Source organism: Colias eurytheme, chromosome 5, assembly GCF_061535395.1.
Source record: "Colias eurytheme isolate Ceu_HAF_F1 chromosome 5, ilColEury1 Martin Lab GWU primary, whole genome shotgun sequence".
Lineage (NCBI taxonomy): Eukaryota > Metazoa > Arthropoda > Insecta > Lepidoptera > Pieridae > Colias > Colias eurytheme.
This window is the reverse complement of record NC_142984.1, coordinates 9606879-9620726: the sequence shown is the minus strand read 5'-3', so window position 1 is coordinate 9620726 and position 13848 is coordinate 9606879. Positions and strand designations below refer to the sequence as shown.

At 35.2% G+C, this 13848-nt stretch overlaps 1 protein-coding gene across 3 annotated transcripts; it reads left to right on the top strand.

Moving 5' to 3' along the window:
* The first annotated feature begins 1221 nt into the window (after positions 1-1221).
* On the top strand, positions 1222-10255 carry LOC149908611 (solute carrier family 35 member F3). Of its 3 annotated transcripts, XM_090102104.1 has the most exons (10): positions 1222-1808; positions 2033-2185; positions 3933-4098; positions 4523-4701; positions 5081-5209; positions 6777-6966; positions 7514-7603; positions 8134-8263; positions 8731-8813; positions 9763-10255. In XM_090102104.1, exons 1-10 carry the CDS (start codon positions 1494-1496, stop codon positions 9852-9854), a joined length of 1527 nt encoding a protein of 508 aa, XP_089958230.1. In that variant the 5' UTR covers positions 1222-1493; the 3' UTR covers positions 9855-10255. The 3 variants fall into 3 exon arrangements, with proteins under 3 accessions (XP_089958230.1, XP_089958228.1, XP_089958229.1); XM_090102102.1 differs by lacking the exon at positions 8731-8813; XM_090102103.1 differs by lacking the exons at positions 2033-2185; positions 8731-8813.
* Positions 10256-13848: the final 3593 nt, after the last annotated feature.

Here is a 13848-nt window from a genome sequence, read left to right as displayed (position 1 = left end):
ATGTAAATACTTGGAAACGTGGCCTCAAAGAGTAAAGTAATACATATGGGAACGTGGCCTATTGATATGATTTTTTTGTGATAACTTAGTGAGTACATGAGCAAGCAAGAAACGGTTATTTTTGATTTTTATGTACACAGGAAATCCCAATTATCATTACTTTTGGATCAACCTTGTACACATGGACAGTTTATATTCAGAAGTTATTATTTTAAAAGAACTCCAAGGCGAATTGTTGAATAACACAGATTTTATGCAAAAGTCCACTGCAGAAAAATGGCAATTTATTTAAAAAAAACATCTTGACGAATTTGTTTGTTTAAAAAAAAATGATTAGCTATATACTCTCTGTTCCCGCCACTTCAGCATTTACTGAAAGAGTCTTTTCGGTCATGAATGTGAAGTGGCGGGAAGAGAGAAACCGAGCTTCATTAAAAATTAATTAAAAATGAGCTCTTGAAATATATAAATTTAGATTTGGAATGTTTGGATTCATATAATTCATTTAAAAATAATGAAAAATTCTTAGTTACTGCAAAAAGTACAAAAAAATACATTTTTAAAAATATTTATTTACTCTTTATTTACCTCCTTTAAAATCAGATATACTCTATTTCTTCAAATAAAAGTTGGCAACCCTAGCCATGCTTGATGCGCGCACGATCGTCAGTAGCACAGTATTACCATAAATAATGGTAATACTGTGTCAGTAGGATACATCCAGCACCGCGGCCTTGAGCCGACGTACGTCGGGGATTGACCGTGAATAAGACGCTTAACCTGGGTGAATTTGAGTCTCTACTGTTTTACTAAAGTTACTAATAAAACATATTAATGATTAATTAGTACAATAATTTAAAAAAAATATAAATAGTGTGAAAAAATATACATAGTTAATTTAGTACAATCACAAGCATCTGATCTAAGAATACAAGCATAAAATACAAGTTACGAATATATATTATATAGTACGTTTTTAATATTCGTAAGGGATACTGTATTAAAATTGTCTTGGTATTTTCTTTTCACATTTATTCTTTAATGTATAATGTAATAAAAAAATATTAAGTAGAAATGATCCTTAACACCTCATAACACGCTTTCACATGCATTGTTACGTCATAAAGTAAAGGCAACATGACTCGCACATGAAATTATTTTTTATACTGGCAATAGCAAATATCTTTCCATCTCTGTCGTGCAATGCAGCTTTGAGCTTTGACTTTTGAGACGAAAATAGGAAAATTTAGAAAATGGGAAGTTTACGGTGGAAAATGTTTTTATTACAAGAATTTAGTTGTTGAGCGCTGTCTGTAAATTGTGACAATAATTTTGAATCATTTTAAATACATACTGTAATGTTATTAATGGTAGCGATGGAAGAATTAATTCCATTATATTTATGTTTTTTGCGAAAGATATTTTAAATTAAATTTAGTGAAAACTGGAAGTAGAATGGCTGAAATCATCAAGATGTTTTAAATAACAACAATATGGCAAGGGATGGAGACGTCCCTACAATCTTTAATCCGAAAAGAGTACGAGCACCGTCCGTTATAATTACAAGCGAAGAAGTTGAGACTGATCGAAGTATTGATGTAGAACGTGAGCGACCGAATGGGCCCCCGACACCGTTGAGCCCTCGAGCTCCCCTTACGCCACAGACCTCCGTATCTTCCGCACCTCCTCTTACCACCCAGCCCTCCTTACAGCAAACTTTTAGTGAGTCAGCTGCAAGCAGTCAGGATGAAGAAAGGCAGCTCCGAGATAAACGTTGCCCACGCTGCTGTTCAAAGATCGCTAAAAAGGTTAGTAACAATACAGCATATATTACAAACTTGTGATACCATTATTTTTAAGTACTGTCTCCAAAAATGTATTATTGCGATAAGAAAATTCTGTCAAATATCAATAATATCACAGAGAAATGCACAAAATATCCATGATACATAATTTATATCACACAGATATTTGAAGTATTTTTTATATATACACTTTTTTTCGAGCTCCTAAATGATTGTATTGTCTCCAGATCTACTATGGAGTTTGTGTTACGCTTACATTGGTTGCTTCATGGGTAACAGTGACCCATTGTATAAAATATCTATACTTACAAGACTACTCCCCTATACATAGTGCAGATTTTTCTATGTTCAATAATTACACATCAAGATTTCGCACACATGTGAGTATTAAATTTACTGTTAGATGTGTTCACTTATACAGTAGAACCCCGTTAAGTCGAACCTCGATAAGTCAAAAACCTCCAAATCTCGAAAAAATGTTTTGTTCCCTTCCCTTCAAACACCAAAACCTCCATTACTTGAAATCTCTACCCTCTGTTAGTCGAAATAATCACCGAGTCCCTCCAAGCCATTTTGGTATATATTTTCACTCTATAACTCGAAAAATTAAATTTGACCTCTGTATGTCGAACATAGCAACGTTTTTTTTTTGTATTTTACAACCTTTACAACTTGATCATTAGGAATTTATCACTTTTATTGTTTGAACAAAAATAAATTACCGACTTTAAGAACGTGCTGTCAATGTAAGTACACTATTGTTTCATAGGGCGTATTCAGAAAGAAAGCTTGAAACTTATAAGCGCTTATAAACGCTTATCGGCGCTTGTCAGCGCTGGTAACCCGCGCAGGAAAATATATGAACATGACAAGCGCCGATAAGCGCTTATAAGTTTCAAGCTTTCTTTTGAATACGCCCTTAGAAAACATTTTAGGAATATATGATAATAAATCTATGACTCACGTAAACACGTGTTTGCTTGATTGGTGTCAGGTGTTCAAAATCCTCCATAAGTTGAAAACTCTATAACTCGAATTTTTTGGCGTCTCCCTTGGTATTCGACTTATAGAGGTTCTACTGTATATTATAATCACAACTGTAATTAGTTATTAAATAATACATACAATAACCTTGTATTAAAAAATGTATAAAAATGTAAGAATAATAGAAATAGTATGTGCTTTTGTCATATTGTGTTGTATTGAAGTGGGAAATAAATTATTTATTCAAATTTTCAAAATTTATCATATTTTTTTTTAATTCACACACTTTCTTCAGAAATATCAATCATATAGTTGAATAGCTGAAGTCACATAGTCTAAGAAAAAGGCATGGCCTTTTTCTTGTCTAACAACTTATTTTTATAAATGAAAAAAAATTAGTTAGAGACAAATTAAACACATGAGTATAATATTATGTATTTAATACATAATATTGTATCAGCTGTTTCACACAAGTAACAAACAATCATCTATAGATAGATTCATCCTCAAAAACATTCACAAAATATTATAAGTAGTACAATGTGGATAGGTGTTGTCATATTTAGTTTATGTTGCAGTCATCTTGTTGAATTTGCTATTTTATTGAATGACTAGTGCCTTCATTGAATGACAATATTTAATTGAATGTTGTTGAATGTAACATTCAACGTCTTGGACTAATGTTATTTACCATAGTCGTTGATTTGGATAAGTGGAAGGGCTACGTCAGATTCATGTTTTTTAAATTTCTCGCAACCGCCTTCGTGTGAATGTTTAGAAAATTTTGTTGTCATTCAATGAACGCGCTAGTCATTCAACAATATGCCGAGCGTTAAATCCGCTCTGTTCAAAGGGCTATATTACAATTCGCTAACTATTTGGATGTTGAGTGATGCTTGTTAAATCGATATTTGGCCTAGTTATTCAATTGAATATGGTCATTCAATGAATGCGCTAGTCAAGTTGATCAAGAGGTTAATCAACTCATTCATATAGCTATATGTAATTTTGATATTATTTAACATTTGTGTAACCGACTAAATGTCTTAGCACCATCTATAGTACTGTTAAGAAAATGAATGATATACTGACTATATATTTGTAATTATAACATGTATATTGAAACAAAACAAATTGTTTCAGCATTTATACAATGCACCGTTCTTCACAGCATGGTTCTGTACCAACTGGCTTATATTATTCTATCCGATATATCTTATTGTGGTACTCATACACAATAAGTGTAAATCAGCTAACGCCATTGCATGCGATGCATTTAATGACTTCAAAGAAAAGGGCTTCACTTTTGGTAAGTGCTTTAGGTTAAGGTTCAAAAAATATAATCTTATTATCTCTCTTATATATTAGTATTTACTTAATGACAACAAAACACATGATTATTGAATCATCAATCTATATGATAAAATTTTATTTATTTACTATTTCAATCCATATTATAAAACATTTTCTAATATATAAAATTGGTTGTCTGTAAAGTCGGTTTACTATCGATAGTTGAACGTGACAACGTCCGATTGTGCTTCTTTGTCGCTCGTTACGCGCTCTCGCTTGCACTTCAAGCCTTACATGGAACGCCTCAGAGCGAGGTAACGCCGCATGAGTCATGTTTTTTCGTGCGTGCAGCCGGCTCTATCGAATTATAAGACGTTGTCACGTCAATAATAATTGTAAACCATTCAATTTATTACTAATCAAATTCCTTTGTCCGCCAGCCCGTTTCCTCAGTCGCTGCGGGCTGTTCTGCCTGCTGTGGGTGGTTACCATCTACATGTACACGTACTCTCTAAAGATATTGCTCTCCACGGATGTAGTGGCTCTGTTCGCGACCAATGTGTCCTGTATCTACTTGCTCTCTTGGGTCATACTACATGAGCAGTTTGTGGGTGTCCGGGTAAGTTATTTTTATAAATCTGTGGTAATGAACTCGATAATTATATTATAGGAAAGCAACAGGCGTTGGTACATTCCAACGAAAAATAAAACATATTTCTGTCATCTATTATAGTTACAACTAACAAGAAAAGTCTTACACATTAAATAAAATAAAGTTTCAAGATCAAACACAAAAATATAGGCAAATATTTTTTACCCGGCAAAGTAATAACTCCAGCAAAAGTACGAATCCGGTTCGAAGGACCACTTTCTATATCAAACTCAAACATTTATTTATTAATTCAATTACAAAGGGCCACACTGTATCTGTGATATCGCCACTTAAGTATGAATCCGGCTCGAAGGTCCATACCTGTACAGACCGTATATCTGTACAGATCGTGGCGGCGATCCTGTGCGACACGGGCATCGCACTACTCGCGTACATGGACGGCATCACGGGCAACTCGACGCTCGGCGGTGTCGTGCTCGCTGCGTGCGCGGCCGCCGGCTTCGCTATATTCAAGGTATGCGTGGACGGACTGAGGAAATTTCTTGCAGGTCGATTGTGATATGAGTTTAAATGTTATTTATTATTTCTGTCATGATTAATGGCATTATATCATTATTAAGCCTGTTAAATGTTTGTATTCGGATCTGTAATGAATATCCTTATTACAATTAAATTATATCCAGAAAAATAACTATCATATTTGAGATATTTTTTTGGTATGTAGGTATCATTGCAGGCTTAATATTTGTTGACGAAAATATACTTTATCTTTGTGTTGACTACTACAAATATATTTCCCTTGCTAAAGTTAGAAAATTCCCTTCCATGGAAAATATTAAATGAAACGATATTCCGATAACCTTGAAAATATGAAATTACACAAAACTTTATTATTGTAAGTCCATTTCTTATAGTTTTGAAGATTGCGTGCTTTGAATGTTTGGTAAATCACCAAAACATCTCAAACACGCGATCTCCGACACGAGGTCCGATTGTGTTTGCCCAAATCAAGATTACGTATTCAAAGGACATTGCTTTTGAGTTAATTAATCAAGGTCCTATTTATGATTATTATATCCAACACTGTAATAACTTTCCTCGTTTCAATGTTGGATAAATTGCCGAATTTTGTTTGAGTACCCTCGTCACACTAAACGTTAAGCTTCTGAACTTTCAGCCGAACCTTATGAAATATGCACGTATAATTGATCGTTCCAATTCTTAGAAACCGGTTCTGAAACTACTAGCTGTATTGATCTTCAAAACTACGGGAGATTTTATAATTACACTATAGACAAAAAATATTCAACTTTGTTAACGCTTGTGCGATTTTGTAATGCCGTATCAACTGACTAGTATTATATTTTATTCGGACACAAAAACTAAGGCAGCACTTACAATGTTTACTGTATTCTAAGATGTACAGTTACGCATATGTTCAAAATATTGCAATTATTCCTCTCAAATAAATAATTACCTAGGTACGTTTTTTAAATGAGCATTTAATTTTGATTGACGTTTTTCTTTGAATTGTACGAGTGTGGCGTGTCATATCGCATTAAGGGCAGCTAACTAATAGTACGTTGCCTGTGACCCCATATTTCGATAAACACAACAATATTATTATTTTAACGCAAACTTTGATTGCGTTTATTCCTTTAATACGACTTTCTTGGCGATTGATTTTTTATTACATGCTTTCTATGTTTAGGGTTATTGTGGATTTCAAGTTCATAAATATTGAGATTGGATAAGATGGTTATTATAGCGAGAATAAGAGCTTTACTGCCCTTTCCTAACAACAGTTACACTAACTTATCAACTTTAGTATTCTTTAAGTTGTTTTGAACCTACCATTATAATTAGGAATACAAATTACGGATCGTTGAGTTAGTAGCTTCTTAAACTAGTAATTACCCGGGGGACTCATGTTTTTGATTAGGTTCATGATAATTATGTAGTGCATACCATACAAAATCAAAAAATACTGAATTATATAAAGCAGGCAGTATTACCGATATAAGTCATCTTCTCAACTACCCGCATATTGCGTTAATTTATTTCACAAAATGTCCAAACAGGTGCTATTTCGAAAAGTGATGGGCGAAGTGAACACGGGCCAGCGCGCGTTATTCTTCTCTATACTGGGCGTGGTCAATGCCACTCTACTGTGGCCGGTGTGCCTCGCGCTATATCTCACGGGGACTGAGCTGCTGCCCGCGCACAGGATGCCGTGGATGCACCTGCTGATCGCCAGTGTTGCTATGCTAGGTACGTAGAGCTCTAGCTAGAGATGGAGTATGTAGAGCAGCTCTAGCTCCAGCTATAGGGATATATAGTATGTAGAATTGTAGAGTAGCTCTAGCTTAAAAGATAGAGTATGTAGAGCAGCTCTAGCTAGAGCGATGAATAATTTAGAGCAGCTCTAGCTCTAGCTAGAGGGATAGAGAGTATGTAGAGCGGCTCTAGCTCTAGCTAGAGGGATAGAGAGGTATGTACAGCGGCTCTAGCTAAAGTGATAGAGCGTATAGAGCAGCTCTAGCTAGAGAGATGGATATACGTACAGTACACTCAGTATCAAATATAGATCTATAAATATGGTTCAAGTGAAATGTTAAGTGTGTGTTAGATGTATGTGGGGTCCGTACTTCGATTTGTTTGGTGCTTTCAAATATGGTAATGAGTAATGACTAATGATATTTAAATTAATATACATAATATATCAAAGCGTAAAATATTGTGCTCTATTTGAAATGTAATATATTTTAAGTTTTACATCTAATTTTTGACACTATTTTGTAACTGTATGTAATTTCAGTGTTTCACATGGGTTTCCAATTCGGCAATTTGGTGACATACAATATATTCGTCTCGCTCGCACTCATCACGGCTGTTCCCGTTTCTGCTGGTAAGTGTCCATTAGGTACTTTCTATTCATACTTTTTTAAAAGGGAATGTTGCAATAAAGAAAACATCGTGGTACCCTATCTTTTTCCACTTGCGCATGGGCAGCAGTGTGGCACTACTATTTTGTCATTTAATTCCATCGGAAAATAGAAATCAGCGATCCTGTCTGTATTTCTAAACGTTTTTGACTCTTTCTATTCGGAATCTTTCCTCTATGAATTTGAATCACTTATTTTTTTTTGTATGCTATAATGAGTAAAAAAAGACGGGTTGCACTCCGGGAGTGCCGGTAGAAGTGAAAACTTGATTATTAACGTTCACCATGTTTGATATTTTGGAATGGTATCCGTCTTACGCATGGAATATAAGGCTAAAAAAAAAAAAACATAAGTCTTACGCTTTTTCGATCAGGCCACGTGTCCTGACGCGAGTTTAAGATTTTATACCCAACGCCGCTAAAGAAGTTTTCACTTCAAAAATAGCTATTTAAAATGTTCGAAACTATCTGTTAATTAAATTTATCTATTCCAGCATTGGACGTCGCGTTCTACGGCGTGTGCTTCGAAGGCATGAAGCTATCCGGTATAATTCTAATAGCGGTGGGCTTCTTCCTCGTCATGTTCCCGGACAACTGGCCCGATTACATCATGAGGTTGCTCAGGTTTGGCACCTTGCTAGATCCGCGCTTGGCTATCGTCTCGCTTGTATGTGTTGGGGTGGGGGGAGGGGGAGAAATACCAAGGGAAGGAAAGGGATTTTTATAGTATGGGTAGACTTTGGAAGGGGGGAAGAGTTTGTTATATTATTAAAAACTCACTTCTCCTTTCTCCTACATATACTAACTAATAGTGGGTAATAACTAATTAGTGTAGAGGCTGTTTATTTAAGACGGAGGTAATTTTTTTTGGGAAATAAACCATTTTTCAGAGGAGTGGTGAAACTACCCTCAATTTTGAAGCAATAAATCGAATTGGTTTTCTGCTTACTTACTTATTAATATTTTTGCTCTATGAGTCTTAAATTATTTTTGAAATATGGTGGAATAGAGTAATTGGCTTAAATTGTTAAAATTAAGCTCGTACAGACGATGAGATGGTCTAACAACATTGTATGAATGTAATTTGTTAGGGAACACTACAAATTGAGAAAGGACAGACTCCACCGACAACACAATACGGACTACATGGCTGATTTGGTTTACGTGTCCACAGGTATCGAACGACCCCGTAGTATTGTGTATACATCTGTCCAAATCATTAGCACAGTATACAGATACAACCAGTAGGGAAACTTCATACAACACGTTCAAAATGGCTCACGAACACAAGCAAGCGTGTTTACGTGAGTCGTAAGGGTATTCTTATATCTGTCAATTGTGATAATACTCTTACGATTCTAGTAAAAACGCTAGCTTGTGTGCGTGAGCCATTTCGAACGTGTTGTATGAAGTTTCCCTACTGGTTGTGTCTGTATATTGTGTCATTAGCTATAGATATAAGAATATCGATAGTTCGAGTTCATTCTCATCGTGTGGACTTCCCTTAGGATGCGATACGTAGAATTAATGCAGTCATAAAGTTATATGAGTTTTGTACTCGTGAATGATTCGTAGTTAGTTCCATACACCCTTAACGGTTGAAAATATTTTGTTTGTAATTTCCGCGTGTGTACCAAGTAATTTAATGCTAGTTTAAATTGTATTGGGATTGGGATAGAAAGAGTTAAGACAGAAATATGAGTTTCAAATAATTTGACAATGCTTTCAAATATGTATATGTATATTTACGAATTTTGCAAAAATATTTTATTATTATAAAGGGTGCTCTTAATATGTATTATTTTTACTGTAGAATTGGATTAAGCTAGTATGAATTTTTTGTGCAGGAATATTTATTACCTACAAAATACTAACAATCGATCTTTATATTCAATCTATCTACACTATTTGATATTTTTATTATATTTAAAAATATTATATTTAAAAATGATATACTTATTGCATTTAGAAAACGTTTTTAAAACTATGATAAAAGAAAAAAGAATGTTGATAGCTGGTAAGACAGTTCTTGAAAACTATAAATGTAACTTATTAATAACTGAGAGATTGAATACAAAGACCGTGTCCCGCAACACGAGTTCCATAAAGCCCGTGCTACACAGATGGAGCCGTCGTCGTCAACGCGGGCATGACGGCTCCGGCCGAAACCGAGACACCGTGGACTACCGCACCGGATACATTCGCTCGCACCTGAGGTCGCCCTCGGGCCGCGTGCGGTGACCGCCTCGCAAGCGCTCCGTGCTCTACGCCGCGACTCTACGATCTGTGCTCTATGTGGCCGCGCCGCTGCACTCTGTGCTCTATGTCGCGACTATACCGTCTGCGGGGAGCGTGGTAGCGCCGCTGCATTCTACGCTCTATGTCGCGACACTATCGTCTGTGGAAAGTATGGAAGCGCCGCTGCAGTCTCCGCTCTATGTCGCCAAGCCGCTGCACTCTACGCTCTATGTCGCTATGATACCGTCTGCAGGGAGTGTGGAAGTGCCGCTACACTCTGTGCTCTATGTTGCGACCATACCGTCTGCAGGGAGCGTGGTAGCGCCTCTACCTTCTGTCCTCTATGACGTTACGATACCGTCTGCGGGGAGTGTGGAAGTGCCGCTACACTCTGTGCTCTACGTTGCGACCATACCGTCTGCAGGGAGCGTGGTAGCGCCTCTACCTTCTGTCCTCTATGACGTTACGATACCGTCTGCGGGGAGTGTGGAAGTGCCGCTACACTCTGTGCTCTACGTTGCGACCATACCGTCTGCAGGGAGCGTGGTAGCGCCTCTACCTTCTGTCCTCTATGACGTTACGATACCGTCTGCGGGGAGTGTGAAGGCGCCTCTACAGTCTGTGCTCTATGTCGCGACCTTACCGTCTGACGAAAGTGTGGAAGAAGTGCCTCTACCCTCTGTGCTCTATGTCGCGTCGATACCCGCTATGGAAAGTGTTGAGGCGCCTCTACATGCTACGGAAAGTGGGCCGTGGCTCTTTAAAGAATCTGTGGTTGGTAAAAAAGTGCAGTGGCTCTATGAAAAGCTTGTGGTTGGTGGAAAAGGGCTATGTGAAGAGTTTGATGTCGGTGATAAAGTGCCGCTACTCTATCGAGAGTCTATGGTTCGTGAAAAAGTGCCGCGACAGTGTAACGGGTCTTTAGCCAGTATGAGTTGGGGAGTCTATGGTCTGTACATAGAGCGTCGCGACGATGTGGGGACTCTATGGTCTGTGCAAAGAGAATCTTCGTTGCAATATGGGGAATTACTGTTAGATTGATAGAACAGTGCTGTTAACGCTACCAAAATAGTAATTTAGCACGCGCTCTCTATTCCTCGACGTTTCTCTTTTTTCACAGACTGTAAGTCCGAATGACTCTATTGATCTGTGCTCTATATTATTCCAACGGCTCTACATTTCTCGACAATACCTGATCAGTACTCTGTGTTATTTTTCCATTGACTACTCGAGTACATGATAATAATAATTGTCGACTGGCTTTAATATGCTATACAAGTAACATAACTGGCTCTATATTTGTTCATTCGGCTCTACATAGAGTACTGATTTTGTTCAATTGTCATTATTGAATCCAATCTTGTCGTATTTATGGTAATCGTTACCTATTCAGATTTTTTGCTCTCTATATTTCAACAAATAACTTAAACATTAAGTGCTCTAAGAGTTCGTTTAGTTTCAAAAGGTTTTGGTTGCGATGGTTCCAAGATAATAATCGTAACTAATGCCGATGACTCACGTTTATTGAAAATATAGGGCAATTCTTGTTTGAGTTATTTGTTCGAAGTTGTAATTATGTGATATTCTTAAAGCCGGCTCTACACTCTCGTTGGGATTAGTGCATTTGGTTGTTTCATACATAGAGTACACTGTAGGTAGTTATAATGTACTCTATGTTAAAAATTGTACGACTCTCGAGGTTGAACATAGTTCTTACTAGTTTCGGTTTTAATGTTCATAATTAATGATTATCGCGGTGTCTTTTGTCTTTGACTCTTAATCAATGTTTTAACGTTTTTTAAGTGTCAATTACATACTGCAAGTGATCTGCGATCTGTGAATGTGGTGTCTTAATGCAATAGGTTTTACAACAATTTAACATATTGTTTAATTTTCTCACCCGGACACAAATAATAGGAATACTGTATGCGTGAGCTTTTGTTTACATTAAAACTATTTAATATTATTATATTGCTCTACTTTTTCTTCGAAAAGATAAAAACGAGCACTGCCACCGTTTTAATTAATAATATTACGATGCACATATCACTTACGCTCAGGATTACATTAAGCAGGGATCAAAACTCGACGAGAGTGTACAGTCGGCTTAATACCTCAAAGATGTGTGGTGTATTCTCTTTATTATTAAAAGAATGTTAAGTTTACTTCCCCATTTGATTTTACTACTAGTTGATATACTAATTGCTCATTGAAAGGGAAATCATTGAAGCTCGAAAGTTTTAGAATTATTATTGAAAATACGTGTTACGAAATTTAACAACTTTTCATCGTATGAATGGTTAAAAAAATGCATTGTAAGTTGAATTAATCAATGGGATTTTTATGAAGTTCATTAAAATAATGGTCCTTCGAGACCGATATACCTTTAAAGGGTTACAGTAGTACACGTGACGTTCCAAGTAGATTGTTAAAGGTTGTGTTTCAATCACATCTTATTTAATATGTTGTATATGTGGGTGCTTAATAATGAAAGAAGCTGTAAAGACGATGGGTGTTTGAAAACGAAGTCTTGTAGTATCTTATGTCGATACATTTTTAACAATATTAAATTTATCTAAGTCATTTCTCCAATTTCATCTCGAATATAACCAAATGGCAATAACGTAATTTTTATAGGAATTACAATTTGTAATTGAAAACAGTTCATGATATGTATGTGTGTTAGGAATGTTATGCTGTAAAAATAGTTGTTGATTATTGTTTGACGTGGGTTTATCAGAAAAACTATTGATGATTCAAGGAGATTAGTGGCTTTGACACGGCTTTAAGGCCATAGGAAAAAATTATTTTATCCTTGTAACCTTTTTATTTATGTCAGGATATACATACCTTCCATGATCAGAGTTCTGTATGGAAATTGGTATCATAACATTAACATTGGCATGAAGTGAAAACAGACGACTATTTTTATCAATTGTTTTTCTGAAAATCTCGGTCATAATGTATCTCAAAATTGATGTATAAATGGTGCAAGTTAGTCTGTGGTGCAAGTATAGGTACAGAGTCGCACATTTATAATACGTGAAATATTTAATGTAAATTCATTATGATATGTTTGTAGTAATGTGAATGGAAATAATTTAATTGGAAATATATTATGTACAAACAATTAAGTTTTAGAGTAGCTCATATTTTTGTAGTTTTGTAAGAAACATTTTAAATTATATTTTACATACTCACTTAAATGTGTTTGTCAAAAATGTTTATTCCAAATTAATCTGAGCAAAATTATTGATAGAAATATGTACCTAAATTATATTATTATATATTAAATTAACATTGTTGCACCTTTTTCTATGTCTATAAAATAATTGATGTTGTGAACACTACGCGTAGTTGCCTCAGTAGGGAAAACATTTTAAATGTGCGAAAATTTTCGTAATATTTAAAGTTTTAATGGTTGGCTTCCTGTAGAGTAAAAACGAATTTAAAATTATGTTTCCAGTCATCTCTTTAAGTTTTATATAAGTTTAAAAGTCCTTAATTATAAGCAATAATATATATTTTCTTTATTTTTTTAAGTGTTGTTGCAATTGGCATTTGTATTTCTAGTCATAAAAAGATCTCTTTTGTTAACTGTGATGATTTAGTTTATTCCACTCATACTGTTTTATAGGTTAGGTATTTTAAGGAGATCCAGATTGTCACGATTTTATTTATATACCGTGACATTGTGATTTATTACACAAATAGAACACTCTGTATATGAAGGATCTTTATAATGTTTCAAAAACACTTCACAATGATAAGTTTTATTTAAAGAGAGTATAAGATTTTTCTGTATTGGTAAATACTAAAATTATTTTATTTCTGTTATTACACTAATTTTTAGCAGAGTAGAAGTAAATGTCAAATTAGTTCTTGGCTTATAAAAAAAAAAACTAGTTTGAATATCTTCCATGAGAATCCTAAATCGTAAATACGAAAATTCATATTGTTATAGTAAAATT

Excerpts from the sequence above, each read along its gene's own strand:
- LOC149908611 (XM_090102104.1), top strand. The coding sequence starts at position 1,494 with ATGGCAAGGGATGGAGACGTCCCTACAATCTTTAATCCGAAAAGAGTA. Across the intron at positions 1,809-2,032 it reads GTTCAAAGATCGCTAAAAAG|ATCTACTATGGAGTTTGTGT; the intron begins GTTAGTAACAAT and ends TATTGTCTCCAG. Across the intron at positions 6,967-7,513 it reads CGCCAGTGTTGCTATGCTAG|TGTTTCACATGGGTTTCCAA; the intron begins GTACGTAGAGCT and ends ATGTAATTTCAG.